The sequence below is a fragment of the Gallinula chloropus genome (assembly GCF_964237585.1).
Source record: "Gallinula chloropus genome assembly, chromosome: 18".
NCBI lineage: Eukaryota > Metazoa > Chordata > Aves > Gruiformes > Rallidae > Gallinula > Gallinula chloropus.
In genome coordinates, this window is record NC_140103.1 from 10,482,933 (window position 1) to 10,504,941 (window position 22,009).

At 55.5% G+C, this 22,009-nt stretch overlaps 1 protein-coding gene across 1 annotated transcript; it reads right to left on the reverse strand.

The window, feature by feature from the left end:
* Window positions 1–10,472: 10,472 nt before the first annotated feature.
* On the reverse strand, window positions 10,473–12,148 carry TOR4A (torsin family 4 member A; the record flags this gene model as incomplete). The annotated part of the gene is made up of 1 exon (XM_084272340.1): window positions 10,473–12,148. The coding sequence occupies exon 1, from the start codon at window positions 12,039–12,041 to the stop codon at window positions 10,473–10,475; it is 1,569 nt and encodes a 522-aa protein (XP_084128466.1). The 5' UTR covers window positions 12,042–12,148.
* Window positions 12,149–22,009: the final 9,861 nt, after the last annotated feature.

A 22,009-nucleotide genomic window follows, 5' to 3' on the forward strand; every position in this document is an offset into this window, starting at 1 on the left:
GCTGGTGCTGAGAGCGCCTGCTCTCTAAGGCTTTTTTCCCCAGCCAGTCTCTCTTGCTCAGGATTCTCAGCTAAGACCTGCATGAGGATGATGCCAGCAAAGAAGAGCAGCCACCGCTTGACTAGGTCTTTCTCCTGACGTGGCAAATATTTCCTCACCTGGGCTGGGTACAGCACCTTCCTGGCTTTCCTGCTTCTCTTTGTTGGAAGGCCTGGAGGTCTCCCCACAGTTCGGACAGCAACCATCTGCCCAGACAGGCTTTCTGAATTGTTTTTCAGCAGATCTGTGGTGGGGAAAATATTTTCTCCGGTGTAAACCAGCATGTCCTTAGCAGCCTGCCAGGGCAGCTCTGAAAGCTGGGAGAACTCTATGGAAATACCTCTTTGCTCAAAGATGGTTTTAATTCAAAAAGCAGACCAACGAAATAATATTAAGAAATATTAGTAAGAACAACAGCGTGTTTATTCAGCCTCATTAAAGCAAAAAATGCAGAACCCCAGAGCTGAACTCCTGGAGTGATTTATGTGTCTTTCTGGGACGCTCCTCTTTGATTGCTCTCCCTACTCCTACCTGTGCTATAAATACTTGCTTTGATGAGTGAAGTTGTGATGGGAGGAGCTCTGCTGACTCACAAACCACTCTGGAATGTCTCTACCCCCAGCACCGTATCTGCCCACGGGTGCTCACTGCTATCCAGGAGGGGAAGAGCATGCTCCAGATTTTCTCCTCCCCGGTTCTGTTCTCCTTGATTACAGCTGTCTATCAGAAGACTTCGCCTCGAGTCATGTCAGTGCTTTTGAGAGTGTATCCTTCCTTAAAATTCACCCATCTGCTGTAAAGAACAGAAAGGGAGTCAGAGAACAGGTATGTTCTCACTGTCCTCCCCTGCCCTCCCAACCCCTCCACCACATCACTGGCCTTCAGCTGGAGGGATGGAGGTGGGAGACCCCAGTTTCTGTTTACAGCCCCGGGCAGCCTCGGCACTGTGCCCCAGAAAAGGAGCCACCTCAGCACTTGCTCTGGCAAGCTCAATCTCAGATATGCCCAGAAAAGGGAAAAAACAATGCTCCCATTCAAATTCTTTGTGTCTTATGATGACTAAACAGTCTGAGAGGGCTGAGTGCCCACAAACCTGCTGGAGAGGCTCCAGCTCTTCCCTGGAATCTTTGTCACGATGTTAGAAGGCTTAGCTGCAAACTTCATCTGTGTTGGTGTGGGGCACCTCTCACCTGCACCCAGAAGGTAAGAATGAGAGAGGAATTCCTGCAAAATGTCTCTGGCCACCAGCTATGGGTGGCTAATTGAAAACCAGGTATGACTTGACCTCTCCAAAGCCTTTTCAGGCAGTCATCAGCTCCCACAAATCATCAGCAAAAGGGGGAAAAAAAGTCAAATTTACAACTATTCTTTGTTCTGTCCTCTTGCTCTTTCAGCTCCCTAACATCCCTTGCTTTCTGCTTCTTGGAGGAACTGTTGGCTTTGAGTCACAAGGCATCAAACTTCTGTGCTTAGCACAGAATCACCTCCCCATCACCTCACTGCTGTCCTGACCTGCTCCCAGGCTTGTGCCACTGAGAGCTGGGTGGAAACAAAGTGCAGCTACTGACACAGTGACTGCAATACATGGAGTCCCTTTTCAAGGTCTGTGCCACCCAGCATCTCCAGGCTGAGCCTCATTATTCTCTGTGGCAACACTGCTTGTGGCTTTTGCAATCAGCCTTCATCCCAGCTTAAACTGAGTGCTGGAGCCAGTGACTCACCTCAAGACACTTGCTGCTGAAAACACCTTCCTGGGGCAGTCTCTGGCCCTGCCCAGGTGATTTCTTAAACCTGAGACACAGGTGGGGCATAAAGAGAGAATTCCAGCAGTCTTTGGCCATCTCCCCTCCCACCCCCTAGTCCAGAAGGCCAGGAGACAAGGTGTTTCCACAATCACCTAATCAGAATCACAGCATCACAGAATTGTAGGGGTTGGAAAGGACCTCAAGAGATCATCAAGTCCAACCCCCCTGCCAAAGCAGGTTCCTTTGTCAACTCATGGCAAAGCACCTCCTAAGGCACAAAGAACTGGCTCAAGCAGCCTCTTCAGTCACCATCTCTGGTGGGAGCTGGGCAGAGTGGGGTAAAAGGGCTTGTCCCTTCGCCCTGGTGCCACAGCTCTGCTCAGTGGCAGCATCCTGGCTGCATTGCCTGCCAGGCAGCCACCTCCCACGACTAGCACAGCATCCTTGGGCAGCACCTAAATCCCCTGAGGGACTCTGAAGGAGCCACAAGATAACAGAATAATTCATGTGCATTACTTCTGCTTTGCCCTGTGATGCCTGAGCCCTCGGGCCCACCCTGGTCCCCACACACAAATGAGTCAGGCTGGGGATTAGTAACAAACCCTCACAGGCCATGGGTTCCTTACTGGCTCAGCTCTGTGTGGAGGGGAAAGTGCCTGACTATACCATACAGTCAGTATTGCATTTAACCTTTATTTCCACCAGGATCATGTCCAAGGAGAGAGACAGATCCATTCAGGGTCTTCCAGCTGTCCCACCTTCTGAGCTGTGTCTGCCTTAACGGGAATGTTGCCTGTCAGAAGTTGGCTCCAGCCCTGGCACCAATGACACCAACCTTGTGTTAACAGATTCCTCAGTGAAGTTCCACATCTCATGGCATTTCATCTGCCTGATCCATCTCACCAGCATTGCCCAGCACCTGGCTGGAGGGCAGCAAGTTATAACCCAACCTCAAAACACACCCCAGGAAAAGTGGTCTCTACCTGTAGGGACAGGTCCTGTAATTATTGGCAAATCATCGTTACCCATTAGGTTATTGTCATGTGAGTGTTACACAAGGATGTATTTATAACTCCTAGGTGAGCTTGCCCAAGCGTGTCACTGGATCATCCTTAACTGAGAAGAGCTAAGATGAATCAGCACTGCAAGAAGTAGATCTCCTGCCTACCAGGTGCAAAGAGAAAAAAACCAATTTCTGTTGAGCTGGATCCAAAGAATTGGATTTCATCACCCCCCTCTAACCCAGAGACATCAGTGCATTTCACCAATGGATCACCAAAGCCATAACAACCTTGCACCTGGGATGTATCAGAGGCAGCATTTGGAGGTGGAGGTGCTGGATCTTCAGCATAAGGATGCAATTTTAAAGGCCTTGGCATGGGCCATGGGACTAGGAGAACCAGTGTGGCTCTTGCAACTGAAGATGACAGAGCCATAGCACAGATGGAGCTGAGGACACTGGGGCACATCAGGCCAAGATACTCTGCAACATTCAGCACCCTGTTCTGACCTCGAGCCACCCAAGGATCCCAGTGCTGTTTGTGCTAAAGAATTTTGCAGGGAGGGGCAAAAAAAAAAGCCAACCCTCATTACATCACCCAAAATATTTGGAGCAAACCCAAGGCACACAAGCCCTTTTTCATCTCGGAGGGAGCAGCAACAACCTTGAAGCCAAAGCCCAACTTATGCTCAAAGAGAAAGCTCAGAGCTGGCTGCCCAAGGCCCTGCAGCAGCCAGAGAGATGGCAGGACCTCATGGAAGGCAGAGCAAGCCTGTGACTCAGAAGCCTTGATCCCACCAGGGGATGTATGAAGTCATGGCAGGAAGAACTGGGCTGCTTGCTGTGATGTAACAAAGCCAGTGTGTGATAATAACCCAGGCTGGGCCAGCTAACAGGGGTACAAACCGTTTTGGTGGTGGCCTCAGAAAAGCTCCTGGGAAACCAAGAGCTGTGCTGTGAAAATCTGGGACCTGGGGAGGGCTGGGAGGGCACCACAGTCCCTGATTCCAGAGACTCGTGTCTGCAACTCCTTTTGTACCTGCACACAGCTTGTGGTGGGTTCCTCAGAGAGCTTAAAAGGAAACAAAAAGTTCTGGGGACATCTTTCTCCAACACTTTGGGAGTTTTTGGGTGGTTTTTTTGTTGCTTAGAAGAACAGGCCCACGTGGGTCTGGTTTGAGGAGACCATTTGGACAGTGCTGCCCTGCAGAGCAGGAGAGAGGCAAAGGTACAGGTGAAAACAGAGGGCTTGGCTGCAGATAATGCTTTACCTTTTCTTTCACAGGAACATGCACCCATCTCATGGGGGCCAGACATTAAAGAAAATAAAAACTGTGAGGAGCTGGTGCCCCAAGCTGGCCAGGAGCTGGGCATGGGGAGAACATGGTGGCCCCTCCAGGCATATCTCCAGAGTAAGCCCCAGCAGGGAGATGTGCAATAGGAGCAATAGGAGCCAAACGCAGGACAAGATGGACCCACAAGGATGTCCTGTAGCCCAGGGAGGCAGAGTAATTGCTTCCCCAGCTCTAACAACAGACTAAGCAGGGTTTGGCCCACAAATGCTCTTAGCTTGAACTTACTCTGTCCTAGACAGAGTAAGGTGTCAGCTGAGGATGGCCAGGTATCATGGCAGGGTAGCCAGGAGTGGATGCAGTGGTGGTGGCTTCCACTGGCAGCATGCTGATGGCTGAAGCTGTTGCATCAAAGATTTGAGGCAATAACCTGGGGCTGCTGCATGGGCACCATATGGTCCTGGGGTCCAGCCCTGCCCAAGGAGCTCACAGCCTGAGCTGTGGCTTTTTCCCAGGTCTGGGTTCCTGGGAAGTCTCTTTCCAGGAGGTATGGATGGGGAAATCCCAGGCAGACTTACTCAGACTTCCTCAAGGTGCTGAAATTAGGGCAACTGAATCCAAGCCCAGGGGATCAGTTGATGCAATGGCACAGGAAGCACAGTGTCAGTAAACTCCAAGTAGCATCCTGCACTGTGTGTATCCTGCAGGGAGCTGTGAGAGGCTCTTTGCAGCGATCCCTGGGGCTGGAGGAGGAGCAGGAGCTGGTGCAGGCCCACGCTGCAGAGCTCCCTGCCTGTGCAGTGACACAGGGAGTCATCGGCTCTGAGTTGAACCGTGCTGGGAGGTGTGCCCCTTCTGCAGGTGCTTCCTGGAGATGTGTCTTTTGAGGTAGCTCTAGATGTAAACCCTAAAATCTTACCTAATAGTTATTATGCTGAATCAATAAGGGAGTGGGGTTCTAAGACCAACTCTTCTGCATGCTCTGGTTTCATCTGGCCAATTCCCTTGTCCTTCTAACACGTCCCTCCTGGGAAATCAATCCATTTGGGGAGTTACTTGATGATGTCTCCACACTTCCCCAGGCTGACAGTTTTCAGATGCAGGTGCCTGAGCCTTTGTACCTAAACCCAGGTATTTCAGTAACTGAAACAAACCCCTTACAGAGGAGTAATGTTAAATCAGGGTGATCTCTGTGAATACTAACACTGCAACTAAGACCAGCCATGTCCTGGGCAGGAGAAAGCCAGACCACCAGGGCAGATTCCATGGCTCTGGGCAAACTATCCTCTTCTGTCCCCAGGGTCAGTGGCAGCAATTCTGCAGCCCCTCACATCCACCCTTTCTGGTCCTTTCTGCTGCAGCAATTGTTCTAAAGTCCAACCTCAGCAGCTCTCCTGAGCCAACTCCATGCCCTGCCCAAGGAGGACCGTGCAAACCAAGCACCACTCTCTCCCTTCTGATGGTCTTGTGCATATTTCAAACCTCTTCACCTGAAACTTTCCCCAGGCTGTGCAAACCCCCCCCTCACCTGCTCCCCTCCTGGAGCCCATTGCTGCAGGTGAGAGGGGTCTGCGGCGCAGCACGGAGGGCTCCCTCCCCAGGAGGGTGCCCAAATATGGCCACAGCGCTCCAGCGCGGCCCCGCGCCGGCCCCGCATGACTTCATCCCTTGTGTATGCAACACACCTATTTATACTCTGTAATGGGCTGTCTGCCTTATCCCAGCCCTGTGGGATTATTCGCCGTGCAGAGCACGAGCGCTGATATTCCACCACCCCCCACCTCCCCCAGGCACGTTTCCCTTCCAGCCCTGCACCCTCCCCGTCCTGGAACATGTGTCTGCTCACTCCCACCCTCCAATGCAGCCCTTTCTTTCAGACCTTCCCTCCAAGTTATGCTTTTCATCCCAAGCCTGTCTTCTGCAATGCTCACATGCCTCCCAGCCCCCTACCCCCCACATTCAACGGGCAGGCAAGCCCCCACCTCTGTCCTCTCCACCATGTGGGGAACACTGAATTCCCCCAGCTCTGGAAAATTCCTTCCCGTTCACCCCCATAGCCATCACCAGCTAGTCTTTGAACTTCCTGCCAGAGGAGGGAATTAGACTCTGTGGTCACAACTCAACTGGGAAAATGTAGGAGTGCTTGTCCTCCTTCCACCTTTCAGAGACCCACCCTACCTCCACGTGGTCTGAAAAGCTGTTGGAGATGGTTCACTTTGCACCCTGAGATGAACTGCATCACAGCCATGGGGAAATGAGGTAGCCTGGGACATGGGTTAGTAATGTGAGTGGTTGGACCAGATGATCTTGGAGGTCTTTTCTTACCAATTCTATGAGATCTCTAACTTACCTGAGATGCCCTTGCTCCACTAATACTAAAATTTGCTCTCCTGGTTGCAGCTCATCTGTTTAAAGACTACAGGAGGTAGGGAAAACCAAACAAAACAAAGCACACCCCCCAGAAAAAACTAAAGCACATAACCTTCTAGGGGTCATTAGTGAGGGCATGTGCTCTGCATGGAGGTGGAGATGGGCTTACCTTTGCACGCCTTGCAAGTGGTACCTCAGGCTGCATCTATCTGCAAAGACTGTTCAGGTCGCCCAGGCTGATGTCACACATCCTCTGGGCTTCTTGGTAGAGCCATCATGGCAAGGCTGGCACGATGCTGTGGTGTCCAGCATCATCCCACAGCAGAAAGAATGCCAGGGAAGAGACAACCTCACAGGCAGGCTGACCACATCTGCAGCACCCACCTCTGGAGGAAACTTCAGACAGGCTTCCTTTGGTTAACAGAGGCAGCTTGGATTAGCTCCTTTTTAGGAAGATTTAAATACAAACCTCTCCCCAGAGGCAGGTGAAGTTAGCCAGATCTCATGTGTGTACACCTGCCTTCCTCTGGCTGGGCCACGTCCAGGAGAAGCACAGGGCAGATCCTGTTCATACCCCCACAGCCTCGGATCTCCTGGAGAAGGAAGCCACCTCCCTGGTACAGGAATGTCCTGAGAACCCTGGCCACAGCACTCCTGCTTGGTGAAAGCAGTTGGTTATCAATGTCTGTGCAAGAGAATGGGGTGGTTTGGCTCAGGCTGGAGGCCAGATGCCCACCAAAGCCGCTCTGTCACTGCCCTTCTCAGATGGACAGGGGAGAACATAGATATTGAGAGGGTGAGGAGTGGAGCTCAGGCCAGGGAGAGATAATCCTGCAGTGAGTGTCACGGGCAGAACAGACTCAACAGGGAATAAAAATAACATCTAATTTAATACACACACAGAAACCAGAGTTGTGAGATGACAAGTGGGACCACATCTCAAAGCACCTCCCCGCACCCCTCCCTTCTCAGCAGACTGCACCTTATCCATGATCTCGCTCCCTTCTCCCCCCTCATATGTCACAGGGGGAGACAGGGATGGGAGTTTCAATCAGTTCCTCACCAGATGTTTTCCTTCTTGGCTGGGGGGGCGTCATTCCTCATCCCCTTCCCCTGCTGCACCCTGGGGTCCCACCCACGGCAGACAGTCCCCCACGAACATCTCCAGTGTGAGCCCTCTCCCATGTTTTATCCCTAGCAGTGTCTCCTGCAAAGTCACACCACCAGGGTGTTTGACTACAAAGACGCTTTTAAGAGTGAAGAATCATAGAATCATTGAATGTGTTTGGTTGGAAGGGACCTTCAAAGGCCATCCAGTCCCACCCTGCAGTGAGCAGGGGCGTCTTCACTAGAGCAGGTCACTCAGAGCCCCATCAAGCCTGACCTGGAATGTCTCCAGGGATGGGGCCTCCACCACCTCTCTGGGCAACCAGGGCCAGTGTCTCACCACTCTCAGAGGGAAGAACTTCTTCCTAACACTCAACCCAAATCTCCCCTTTTCTAGTTTAAACCATCCCCCCTCATCCCATCACTCCAAGCCCTCGGGCACAGTTCTTCCCCAGCTTCCTACAGGCACCTTTCAGGGACTGGAAGGGGCTATAAGGTCCCCCACAGCCTTCTCTTCTCCAGGCTGAACCAGCCCAACTCTCTCAGCCTGGCTTCACGTGAGAGGGGCTCCAGCCCTTGGGTCATTTTTGTGGCCTCCTCTGGACCTGCTCCAACAGGTTCATGTCCTTCTGGTGCTCAGGGCTCCAGAGCTGGACATAGCACTGCAGGGGGGTCTCCTCAGAGCAGAGGGGCAGAATCCCCTCTCAGGATCTGCTAGCCACACTCCTGGGGATGAAGCCCAGGATGGGGTTGACCTTCTGGGCTGCAGATGCACATTGGTGGCTCATGTCCAGCTTCTCATCCATGAGATCCCCAGATCCTTTTCCTCAGAGCTGGTCTCCAGCACATCATCTCCTGCCCTGCGTGGATAATGGGGATTGTCCCGATCTACGTGCAGAACCCTGCACTGGCTTTGTTGAACCTCATGAAGTTCACCTGAGCCTGCTTGTCCGGTCTGTCCAGGTCCCTCTGGATGTCATCCTGTCCCTCTGACACATTAAAGTCACCACTCAGCTTGATGTCATCACCAAGAAGGGCTGAAGAGATCCTTAGGGATGGATGAGGCTGTGGACGAGACAGCACAGCACCCTCTGCAGTCGCCTTATCCCGTCGGGTGCTGCACCCACTCCTGAGTGCACCAGAAATAGCCTCTGTCCCTCTCCCAGCTGGAAGAAGAGGGGAATCCTTTCCCAGACTTGTTTCTATTTCTTAACCAGGATAAAAATACATTAACTGTCCTGGCAGAGAAATCTCACTAAGCGATGGAAACCAGCTCACACGTGTTGCTTTTCATGGACACTTGCCTCTAGAAGGTGGCTTAGTTTCATTCAGAGCCCTTCCTCCCTCTGCCCAGTGCCCTCCCAGGCTATTCCATAGGAGAAAAAGGTCTCCTCACTGCACGATTCCAAGAGCAAAAAGCATGGACAGGCTTTCCAACCCGGCATCATCTTAGCCAAAGACACACTTCCCCAGGCTCCAGCCTAGAGCCCCCCATGCAGCGCTGGGGGATGGAGCAGCTGTGTGGCACACAGCTTTTGGGGCTGCTACACTGTGAGGTTTTTGGATCTGGCTCTCCATGAGCATACCCCCATCGAGGTGGTCTGCAAAAACCTGCAGCAAACTGAAGCCCTTGCTCCCAGTCCCCATCACTGGGAAGCACAGGCACGGCAGTGCAGCTGTAGTGGTCCAGAAGAGAAAGGTGAGAAGAAAAGCCCATGTCAGTTGGATAAAGGCCCAGTACTTTTAATGATTTTATTTGGGATAGTTTGGATTTATTCCTGACGACAGGTCTGGAAGAAGGAGTTTATGATGGAAGTCTCTGGAGACCAACAACTAGAAAGAGGCAAATCAACCAACCAGTGCAAACATCCACAGGATAATTCACAGCAAAACATAGAAGGGAATTCAGGCCCAGAACCTGAAAAAGCAACATCATAAATATCTGCTCAGTTTGCCTGCTCAAAGCAAGGACAAAGGCTTTTCCTGAGGTGTGCCCAGTTCTCCCCAGGTCTCAATGGCAGAGAACCTCCTCTGGGCCTCACAGTGCTGGGGACAAGCCCAGGGTTCCCACTGCCCTCAGCCCAGAGAGCCCAAACTGTCTTTTCCAGTGTGTGTTGCTTCACGTGTGTCAGTTGCTATTTTGGGCTTTCTAGCTAAGGAGCAAGTGTACCCACAAGCAAAAAGCAGAAGAGCTCTCAGGAGCTGCCACCACCAGACCTGAAACAATGGGTGGTTATTTCTGTACCCACTGGCACAGCTGAGCAGTCTTCAAGGCGAGTCCAAACAGACTTCTGGGGCAGAAACCTCACTGGAGGTGCCAAAGGTGAGCTCAGGTATGAGCTCAGAGGAACAGCAGCTCGGGAAGGGCTCCAAGGAGCAGTCTCCAGAATGCAGAGTCCTGACTGCCCACATGTTTGGGGCATGAGGACCATCAGATGCTCTCCCTTCTCCCAGGCCCCAGCACTGCCTCTGCTCTGCACACCACCAGCCATGACCAAGAAGAGCCAAGAGCTGACAACATGAGCCTGGAGGAGGAGTGATACACAGCTAGGTGGACTGCAGGCACAGCCACCTGGTTCCTTCCCCTATTTATATCCTGCAGCCTCTGCTCTCATCTGCCAGCTCCTGAATGACAAGTATCCCAAATGGGCACGTGAAGAACAAAGCAGCTCACAGTTCCTGGGAGGTTGCTTGGGCTTCCTTGCCTGTGCCTTATTCACTGAACATCAGGAACCAGTGAAGCGTCCAGAGGAGAGCAGAGCCCACGCTGCAGAGAGCCCAGGCTGCCAGCCCTCTGCCTTGACCAGGACAGACTCAGTGCAGGGCTGAGAAAGGACACCTTGACCTTGACCACGACTCCTCCACAAGCCCAGAATTTTGCAAATCCCGAGAGCAGGACTCAGTCTCTGCAATAAATCACTACAGCAGGTTGACTTTGGCCACAACCTGCTTGCAGCCCATCCTGGAGTACTGCTTGTCCCCTGTAGTGTAGTAACTGAGCTGACCCGCCAAATTTTCAACATGCTTCTGGTCAGGATACAGCCCTTCCCTCCTCATCTCCTCTAGGAAGCAGTTTATGACATGAGGCTTCTCCAGAAGAACAAATGGGATGATGTCTGCAGATTTCCAGAGAGGGTGGACATCAATCAGGACAGGCCGGACGATGCTCAGCAGTTCTTCAACTCCCCTTTGCTGATGCAGAAGCTCAGCTGAGGCATTCTGGATAACAAACTTTGTTATTTCAGCACTTCCTATGTTACTTATTAAAATGTAGATAGCATTGAGGAACTCGTTAGTTTGATTGGGTTCAAAGAACCGGCTGAGGGTATCCAGCAGGACCGGAGACATGAGTTCAACCTCATCCAGAATAAACAATGGTATCTTCTCCTCTATTTCCGCTCTCGTGACCATGTCAGAAATCTTCTTAGACAAATCTATTTCACAAGTGAGAGGAGCCACCCCGTTGGGGCAGTGATGCATAACAAAGTACTGAAGCACAAAGTCATTGTCCATGACGGAACGAAAATGTTTGGCCAGCAGCCAGCCAACATGACTCTTCCCAACCCCAGTGGGGCCATTCAAAGACATTACTAGAGGCTTGTTGTGGATGTGGGTAGCCAGATAGTCTTTCAGTAACTCCACAATACTTTCCACTGCAACCTTCTGCCCAAATACTTCCCGGTTCATCGTTTTCTCCAAGCCATCTAGGTCGTATTTTTGGACGTTATCATCCAGGTTCTCAATTGCATTGAGAATCTGGAAGAAGATAATGACAATGAGCAAGAGGAGGCAGCGTTTTGCCTTGCTCTTCTCCTCTGTTGGAAGGTACCTTTTCGTTTTGTCTGGATACAGGACCACCCTAGATTTCCTTCGATTCTTTTTCCGCCGGGATTTTTTCATGGCGTACTGCTCCAGGGACGTGTCAAAGGTGAAATACTGGGAAGTCTCAGAGCTGGTCTGATTAAAGAAGGACATGGAAGGGCCATACAGGCTAGTTCGGTTCAGGGAAAGCTGCCTCTGCAGCAGCCTCGTATGGATAAGCTCCGAGGACTTCTCCCGCGGGAGCTCTAAATGCAGGCGGCTTTTCTTCTGCACCCGGTACTGCCGGCGCAGGCGGATGATCGCCCGCAGGGGAGACGAAATAGAAGAGATTTTCTTTGAGGCAACTGGGATTTCAGCATCTGGTACCTCTTCCCCATCACTCTCAGAGCATGATGCCTCTCCTTTTGCATCACTTTCTGCACAGGGCATTTCCCCTTCCCCATCGCTGTCGGTGCCGGGCAGCTCTCCTTCCGCACTGCTCTCGGCACAAGCTGCCTCTTCTTTTGTGTTGGGCTCATCACAGGGCGTCTCCCCTTCTGCATCACTCTCAGTACCAGGTATGTCTCCTTCAGTATCACTCTCTGCACAGGGCATCTCTGCTCCCAGGCCCTCCGTGGCAGAGGACACTTCTCCATCCACCTCAGCGCAGGGCAGCTCTCCATCCATCTCGTCTGGTTCTTACAGCCCGTTCACATCATCTGCTTCCTGAAAAGAAACAGGACAATGTAACATCAATCTCTCTAAGATCAGGAAGTGGCCCATCAGATCAGCCAGCCAGCCCACTTCCTAACAGGCAGAACAACTAATTACCTGTAGCAACCAGCAGGGGAAAGCTGGCAGAGAGAGACTTTCATACCTAAGCTAGAAGACACACAAGGCCAGGTTGGATGGGGCCCTGGGCAACCTTGTGTAGCTCCAGGCCTGGAGGTTGGTGGCCCTGCCTGTGGCAGGGGGGTTGGAGCTGTGTGATCCTTGGGGTCCCTCCCACCCCATACCATTCTATGATTCTATGCACAAAGCAACAGATGAAATTCAGTGTAAATAAATGCATGTTGATGCATACCACCAAACCAGCTCTGCCTCCAGATGGGAAAGGAAAGCCTAGTGCCAGCTGGAGCCCAAGCCGTGGGCTTAGCTACGCGCTGCCATGAGCAAGAGGCAGGACGCTGGGCAGACAGACCCACGGGGTGAGCTGGAGCTGCCCAGTCCTGTTTGCTCACATCTCCTAAATACTAGCAAGGCACAACCCCAGGCTGCTGCACCAGCACACACACCCCCTGCACGCACCCCGTAGGAAACAGTCGCGCTCGCACCCTCGGAGAGCTTTGTGGAAATGCTCGGGCCACGCGGGTTAGGGTGGCACAGCAGCTCCCCTGGGGACAATGCCAACAGGTATACCAGGCAGCACTGGTGAGGGCAGCACCCAGGCAGTGCTCAGCCCACAGCACCAGGTCACCAGGCTCCCCTGGGTGGGGACAGCTCAGAGGGGTTGCAGAGAACCGATGGGGTTGTGACAGCACATGGCCCTGGAAGAGGAGCGGTGCTGACCTACTTCACCCTGACCCTCACAGCCCCACGGTCCTTCCTTCCCTGAGAGCCCACACACTCCCATCCCTGGGACACAGCTGCTGTGTCCTTCCCATGTGAGACCCCAGAGCCACACAGGGGAAGGGAAGGGAAGGGAAGGGAAGGGAAGGGAAGGGAAGGGAAGGGAAGGGAAGGGAAGGGAAGGGAAGGGAAGGGAAGGGAAGGGAAGGGAAGGGAAGGGAAGGGAAGGGAAGGGAAGGGAAGGGAAGGGAAGGGAAGGGAAGGGAAGGGAAGGGAAGGGAAGGGAAGGGAAGGGAAGGGAAGGGAAGGGAAGGGAAGGGAAGGGAAGGGAAGGGAAGGGAAGGGAAGGGAAGGGAAGGGAAGGGAAGGGAAGGGAAGGGAAGGGAAGGGAAGGGAAGGGAAGGGAAGGGAAGGGAAGGGAAGGGAAGGGAAGGGAAGGGAAGGGAAGGGAAGGGAAGGGAAGGGACAGTAGGACCCAGTGACAAGAGGCACAGACCTGGTGGGGAAACCCCCAGAGAAAGCCCTTCTCCAGGCCCAGACGTGACCACGCGGCAGGACCCCACACAACCACCTCCATGTGCTGCAGCGCCGGGGCTGGCTCTGTCCCTGCCCACACGACGCTGGCGGTGGCAGAAGCTGTGTCATGGTGGGAGGGCATTTCCCTGCCTCCTCCGGACCACGGCGGCACTGACGCAAGGGACACTTTGCCGTGGTGACACTGCCAACCCCGAGAGCAGGAAGCTGGCATGGGCAGGGCAAGGAAAGCCACTTTCATCCGCTGCCCGGAAAAACCAACCCTGGGTCTTGCCAAGAGCAGGGTGTCTCTGGGGAGGAGGTCCCTGAAGGGTTGGTTATTAACTTGTTTCGGCTCAGCAGGAAGTAACCAACCTGCAAAGTGTCACGCTCTGTGGAAGGTTTTACTTCCCCCACAGCCAGCTGACGCAGGCAGCGAGAAAAAGGGCGGCTGGGGAAGCTGTGAGGGGAGAGGCAGGTGCTGGGAAACGCTCCCAGCCGCCTCCTCGCTGCGCCCAGCGCCTTTCCTCCGAAAGGCAAAGCCTTCGCCCCCGCCCCAGGGAGAAGGTGGGTTCTGGACCTTGTGTCAGCCAGCCCAGGGCCAGCTCCCCCAGTGCCAATCGCCAGGCTACCTGCTGCTGTGCAACAATTAGCCCTGAGTGCTAATTACTGACCCTGTGCAGGATTTGGCCTTGCCCAGAGGAGAACCAGCCAAGCGAGATTCCTGCAAGCAGGCACAGAGGTGGAAAGGGTGGGAAGGCTGGAGGCCAAGGCCACCAGCAGGGACACCCCTGGGACCCCAGGCTGGCCCTGTGCTCACACGCCTACTTCTCTCCATGTTACGTGCTTCACTGTGCTTACAGCGCCTGGAGGTCCCCAACAGGTCCCTAAAGCTGCTGGGGAGCAGCTCCTGGGGTGCAGACCAGCACAAGCCATGGTCACCAAGGAGCAGGGGGGACACTGCAGAGCTCAGCCAGGGGCCAGGACAACCCTCCAGGCCATAACACACACCAACACCAACACGCAGTGAAGGTTTCTCAGCCCCAAGTCTGTGCAGGTCTGGAGTGGGAGATGCTGGGAAAAGGTTTGGGGAGCAGATGGGCACTGGCAGGGAAAAGTGAGACATCCCCAGTGCTCCCCCGCAGGTGCTGCCCACACACAGCACCGTGCTGTCCCACCCTGCCCACAGCCGAGGCAGGGGGTGGTTCAGGAGCCGACTCTCCCTCCAGCAGCACATCCAAGCGCTCATCAGCCAGGAGACACTCCAGACCCCCTTTCCCAAAAGCCAAGAGCCAAACAGCACGTCCATCCCACCGGCGCCGGAGTCCCACCCCTCCAGCTGAGCCGGGTGAGGGAGGGTGGAGGGACCAGCTCCCATCCTCAGCAAGGAATCTGTCCAGTCACGCATGTAACAGCCCTGCTAATGCCGTGACTCAGTTCCTAATACCTGCCAGTATTTACATAGGACTCGAGTTTTGTAAGAGCAGCCCCTGCTTGCCCAGCCTCAGATCCGGGCTGGGACAGGCAGCTGTGCCAGCCCCACGGCGCTGCCAGCCTGCAGAGATGCACTTTCAGCAACTTAATTAGATATTGGGGGGAAATGATAGGGAAAAGGACTCGGCAATTAGGTCTGCAGCATCACACGTGCTCGTGTAAACTCCGTTAATCTCTTCTCTGTGCCAGGGCCGGCTGCGCCGTGGGACGACTCACGCTCAGCTCCTGAGAAAACTCCAGTTTTCCTCCTCCTCAGGCTCTTGGCCCCCCAACATTTGCATTCGTGTGTCACCCTGCTCCTGCCAAAACAAGGTTGCCACAACAAAGGTGCCTGCGTGGGCAGCCGGCAGCAGCCGGGCCGGGAAGGGAGCGGGCTGGGGGCAGCCTCCAGGCAGCCGGCGTGCGCAGGTAGGAAGCTTGGCAGGAGACCACAGCCTGATGCCAGCCAGAGAAACTGTCCCCAGATAAGTGCCCAGCCCAGGATCCGGGGCTCAGCATGGGAGAGGAGGGAGCTGCACCCCAAAATCAGGCACTTTGGGTTAGGAAAGCTGCTGGGAAAAGGGACCAGATGGAGAACCTCAAAGGCTGATCCCCCCCACCCCGGCTGGAAGCCAATCCCTTCTGTCCAAAAGCGAGCGCTTCCAGGGGGAAAGCAGAGCAAACCGACCCCCTGCAGCGGAGCCCACAGATCAAAGGGCATCAGGGGCCAGAGCAGAAGTCCTGGGTCACAGCAGGGGTCAGCATGAGCCGGGACAGCCCCGGCACTCCAAGTTGCAGTTCCTCAGGGGGCATCATTTGGAAACAAGCTGAGAAACTTGAGCTTGCGGTGTGCATCCACCCTCCCCAGAAACACAGCAGCAGCCAGGATGATGCAACCCCACTTGCACCACCTCAAAAAGCCTGCCTGCCCCCCCAGCCTCACCGGCCCCACTTCCAGCCCAAATTATTCACTGAGCCCCAAAGTTCGAGTCCAACAGGAAGGGCAGCAAGCAGAGGGGAAGAGCCCAGAGCATCTGAAACCATCAGGAACAGGAGGGTCCCGGTGAAATTGGGATGGGGGTTGCCAGGAAGGGGCCATTGGGGATGAGCAGGGAGGTGGTGGCAGGGATGTGGCGAAGGAGTGACCCCAGGGGAGTGGGGAGCAGGATGGGGGAGCCGAACAGAGTGCAGTTACCTACAGTGTCTCCCTCAGGACCAGGCGCTGGTGCTCCCCTTCGGCTGCCAAGCCCAGCCTTCGGCCTCGGACGGGCCGGCTGCTCCTCCGGCCCCCTCTCTCTCTCATCCGTATAAAAACCCGACGGTGGAGAGGAAATGGCGAGGAGGAGTGGCCCGTGGCAGCACTTCCTTCTCCCCCGTGCTGCTGGCCGGTTTGCTCTCCCCCCTCTCGCTCACAGCCCTCCTCGGACGCTGCCGTCACCACCGCACCGTGCGAAGCAGCACGAATCCCAGGCGGCTGCGGGGGGACGGGGCAGCGGGATGAGCTCATCACCCGCGCGGCCTTGAAAGCCCAGAGTTTGGGCAAAACATCCCCACCCCCTGGGGCGTAATGAGCCTGGAGCCTGTCACCAGTAAATGTCAAAGCAGTGATGATGCAAAGAGAGGTTATCGGGGCTGAGCCGGGGCTGGTGCAGCTCAGGGACAAGGCAAAGGGAAAGCAGCCCAAAACCTGAATGAATGTGGGAAAAAATAGCCAGTGTGGAAACAACCAGCAAGCCCAGAGCAGTGCAGCTGCCTGTCCCTGGGCTCCTGCTCCGCTGCTGCCGTCTGGCTCAGCTCTGGTGAGGCTTTTGCCCCCTGTGCAGCCCTCACAGGAGGACATGGGGACGGCTGGGCCAGAGCGCAGGACAAGGGTGGTGGGGGCACCCCCAGCCCTCACTGCGTAAAAACTCCCTGGGGAAAAACCACCTCTTCCCTCAGCTGCAGGGAGAGAGAAGGAAGCAGCGGGGTTTTTCCGTACCCGGCGGATCAAGGGCTCAGCACGGCAGCTGCTCCTCACCTCCGCCTGCAGCTCGGCTTTCCCTCAGCCCCACCAAACCCACCCTGATCCCCCCACTCCCACACCTCCTCCCTGCCTGTGCTTGTACACCAGGGCAGAGGCTTCTCCCCAAAAGCCAAGCCCCGCTGGTGAAGGCAGAGCAGCCCCCACGGTGCCCTCCTGCCCTAGCTCTGGATGAAGCCCCAGCTGGAACCTGCTTCCCGGCTGCCCAGGACCAGAAATAGGGGGAAGAAAAAAGCCCCCAACCCAATCTGAGGTGTTCTGGAGCGTCACAGCGCAGGTCCCACCTTGGCTGTGATGCACATGAAGGTCCCTGCATCTCACTGGGGAGGGGATGCTCTGAGCAGACCCCAGACCCGACCCACACAGTCTCCAGGACCCGATGCTGGGCAGACAGACAGACACACCTCTGCTGTGCCTGGAGGGGGGGGATTTGCCTAACAAATCCTTGCAAATGTGGGGATTTCTGTGTCACGAAGGTGCAGGAGCTCAGCTGGAGGACAGCTCGGAAGGGCTGGCAGCTGCTCTTGGTGTTCAGAAGCTCCAGAGGAGCTTGGGCAGATGTTTTGGGAAGAGCCATGAAAAGAAGTGATGGTTTTTTGGGCTAATTCAGGTTTTTGCAAGGGAAGAGCTTCCCCCAGCTGAAAGTCATGCAAGCCCCCCCAAACACACCAATTCCCACCCTCTGCCCCCCACCAATCCTAAAACATGGGATTAAAGGACTAAGCAGCTCCCAGCCCACCCGAGTGCTGTCAGCAAACCTCCACAGCCCCCAAAACCTGTATTGCTGTTAGTGGGGAGCAGCACGAGCCACCCCCAGCACCCCGGGATGGCTCCCAAACAGCCCCAAACCTCAGGAGGGTGGAAGCAGGGCTCAAAGTGTGCCCATGAGGGATGCTGCCCTGCTCAGGCCACGGGGCTTCTAAACCCCTCCCTGGCTATGAGTGCAGAGGGAGATGCAGGGGGCCATGACCAGAACCTGGGGTGATGAGCTCATAGCAATGGTGGGGACAGTCCCCACCTGCATGGGACCTCTGCAGGGCTGGGGGAGCTCGATGGTGCGTGGGGACAGGGACCTGAGTGGGACAGTGTAGCTGTCACCAGCCTGTCTGACACAGGGGGGCCAAGCACAGCCCATAGGGTGCCTGTGAGGGTGACAGGGTGATGCAGACAGGGGTGATGCTGGGCTGGGGCTTGCAGATGGGGACACAGTCCTGGTGCCACCAGCCTCTGAAAGCGCTGGCTTGGTTTGGGGCAGCTGCTAAAAAAGCCGGGGGAGCCCCTGAGGGTGCAGGAGGAGGGGTGGGGGCAACGTTGGGACCAAGAGCTGTGGGATCGACCCTCTAAGCATGGCCCATCAGGCAGGTGGGGACATGGGGGACAGGACCAGAGAAAATGGCCCCAGCTCAGGTGCCTGGCTGAAATACTGCCTCATGCTGCTGCTGTGAAGTGGGGGCTGTGCCCCCCTTGCTCCATGGGGCTCTGGGCACCTCCAGCACCCCAAGGCAGGGGGAGCAGGCTGCTGTGGCACTGGGTGCCATGGGGAGGGATGTCCTGGGGGGGGGGGGGGGGGCTTGCATGCAGGGGGCAGCACAACTGGGGAGCTGTGTATGGGGGGAGGGAACAGCACTGGGGGGCATGTGTGAGCAGGGGGGCATTGGGGGGGGGGGGGGATGCCTGTGTGTGGGGCAGCACACCGGGGGCTGTATGCATGCACCAGGGCAGTGCGATGGGGTGAGGGGGTCTAGTGCAGGGAGGGTCTAGTGCAAGGGCAGGGGGGTTGTGCACTGGGACCAGCCCTCTGCCCCCGGTCCCCCCCCCCGCCCCCAGAACCCCAGTACCCCCCCGACTCACCTTGGGGCTACCAGCCCTGTCCCTGTGTCCTGGCCGGTGCTGGGTCCCCCCGGCCGGGCCCCACGGCGGGAGGAAGCAGCGGCCGGGCCGGGATCGGCGAGAGGCGGCTGCGGTGCCGCGGCCCTTCCTGCAGAGCCACGAATGCAAATCCTGCGCAAACACGGCCTCTCCCACGGCTCTGCCCCACCGTGGGGCACCCTGGGGGAAAAGGGACAAGAAAGCCCCACGGATGGGGAGACGGCCACCTCCGAGCTCAGGGTTTTGGCACCAGTCTCTGACTGGGATGTACTGGTTTGGGTCCCCAAAGGTGATGGGCAGCCCCCGATTTTGGTACCCACCAGAAAGCATCACAGGTCAGGCAGCTGCACGGCCCCTTCCTGCTGGGCACTGACTTCTCACAGCTTCAGGTGGCTGTTTTACTGCACGTTGCCTGAAACATCTTCAGGGCTGATCAGCGGCTGTTGCATCCCAGCCACACACCAGCCCCTCTGCTCCCCGGGGAAGCCAGAAGGCAAGTGACCCTCTGGGCCCAAAAGGTCCTTTTGGGGGGCCTGTGGGAGCTGGCAGCCCAGAACAGGTGCAGGGTGGCACCACAGCAGGACCAGGACAGGGGGTCCCATTGCTGCACTACTGGCCTTGCCTGAAAAACACTGCAAAAAAGGAGGAAATCTGCAAAAAAAAAAGGTAAAGAAGGAGAAAAGGTGCCAGGCTTGGAGCTGCCAGGGACATGTATGCAGGGGTCAGAAATACACCCCATGGATACCAATCCTGGAGCAGGCAGGGAGCCTGGAAACACTGTGAGAACCTGCCAGCGGAGAAGGAGAGTGATGCCCAAGTGGGGATACAGGAACAGCCCTGTGGGCCCCAACCTCTGTCCCCAGAAAGGGAAAATAATATGGTCTGTGGACGGCAGCAGCAACCCCAGGCGTGGGGCTGCCCAAGCAGGTGGGTGGCATCAGCATCCCCCTGGCTGGCAGCATCCTCTGCCTGGCACTGTGTGCAGGGTCCAGCCGTGTGGGTCCTTTCCAGACCCAAAATTCCTTTTTCTGAGCATTGAGCTGCCCTTTTTGCAGCAGTACCAGCCAAGCCCAACCCCAGGGCTGTGTTACTGATGGCTGGGCCTGCTAGCTGGGGGCTTTTTCCTTTTATATCACCCACCTTGCACTGCTCTGCCCTGGATTTCTGCTGCTGCACCAGCCCCTTGCTTCCACAGCCCCCCCTCCCTCCCCCCTCACCCTCCTGCATCCTAAACCCAGCACAGCAGCAAGAAGCACGAAGAGCACTGAGCACAATGCCAAACCAGCACCAGATCTGGGACTCCCTGGGCAGGATACAGCCCTGGGGCCATTGAGCTGGACCCCTCTCTCTTCCCCATCTCTCTCTTAGCAAAACTTTCCACCCTTCGTAAGCAGCCCAGCTTCACCCCATCCTGAATAACCCAAACAGTTTATCCGTGGGCCGGGAATGTCCCTTGGAGGGACGCCGCATCCTGCTTAGGTTATGGTGGCCCTTCTAAACAGTTTATAAATAGACCAAGGTGACCCAGAGCGATCGCTCTTTTTGAAGGGAAGTTGAGGGGGTTTAGCTAATTTCTAATTTAAGAGCCACGTCAGGAGCGCTGGTTCAGATGACCACGCCTGACACTCGGTGTAACCCTGCTGCTTCTTTCTCCTCAGCCCAGCTCCATCCCCACCTCATGAAATTTTAAAAAATGGGGAAAAAAACCCACCCCACAAAGGCAATTGGGTTTGTCAGGTTCCCCCCACCACGTGCTGGCCTCAGCGGCATCACAGGGCTCAGCACCAGGGCAGCAGGCAGGATGGGTGCTGGGGACAGTGATGGGAGAGAGCCCAGACCAGCAGCATGTGCAAACGAGCAGTCACAGAAAGGTTTGATAAGGTGAAGGTGTCTGTAAAACATCCCAGAGGGACCAAAACCATTTCCAAGCATCCAAGGAAAGGAAGGGGATTTTATGTGTGTTTTCAAGCTGTATAGTTTTTTCTCTTTCCTCTGAAAATGGGAGTGATGTGCAGAGGTGAGGGTCCCAGGACAGGACGCAGCTCCAGCCTGAAGCAACACGGCTGCACGGCCAGCAGCAGCTGGGAAGAGCCCAAAAGCCTTTTCTCCTTCCAGCTTCCCCTGTTCAGGCTGAAAAGTTGCCTTTCCAGCTTGTTTCAATTAATTTTAAGGCTTTTACATTCCATAAAAGCTGAAGTGCTCATTAAACCAGAGTTTTTCCTACTGTCACACTTTGAAACGACCACACCACAGCTCAGCCGGTGGCTTTGGCTCCGCCGTGCCGGGACCTCCCGTGTGGAGAGGCGACTCCACGTTCCATCAGCAAAGCAGCACTCGCCTCCTGTCTCAGGCCTGACACACTCATCACACCCCACAGGCTCATCCCATGGTGGGGGTAACATCGTGGCAGTTGGAAGAGGACAGGAAAGGTGCTGGTCCCATACCCTTCCCTACCCCTGGCTCCATGGCACATCTATGGCTCTGGGCACAGTGGGGAGCGCTGGTGGGGATGGGGTTCAGCTGGGACATGCTTGCCACTCCTCAGCACCCTGCCACAGGAAGAATATATCTGCCTGCACCCAGGCATTAATAAATTAATGAACTTTCTTGCATCTATAAGCAAAGCCAAAGCTGCCACAGCCCTGGAGTCACTCACCTTGCCCCAGCACGTTCCCTACCCCAAAAGCCAGCCAGCGCTCCTTTGGTGACTGGGGGCAACCTCAGCTGCCAGCAGCCCCCATGCAGGGCCACAGAGCTGGAGGTATCTTTGATCTCAAAGGGTCAGAGATGTTTTCCCACTCACAGCACACCAAGCCCCCATCCCCGAGATGCAGAGCAGGACGTGCTGCAGCACATCCCAGGCAGCACCAGCTCCCACAGCCCACAACGCTGTCCCCACTGCCCCAGAGCTGCCTCCCTTTCCAGCTGCTTCCATGTGCTCAAACATTGCCTTTCCTGAAGAAAACCAACCAAAAGAAAATATAAAACCTAAAGGAAGGTGTGAAATGCAGCCCCACAGCCCCACACCTGCAGCACATGGGGAAGGATAGATCCTGTAGGATGTACCCACACCCTACCCACACCTTGCACCCTCTCGCCCTCAAGAGCATGTGGGGTTGGGATGGAGCACTTGTGGTTTGGTTTGTTCAGCAGTGGGTGAGTGTCCAGGTAAGAGCTGGGCATGGGCACGAGGAGATGAGCAGCTTCTGAG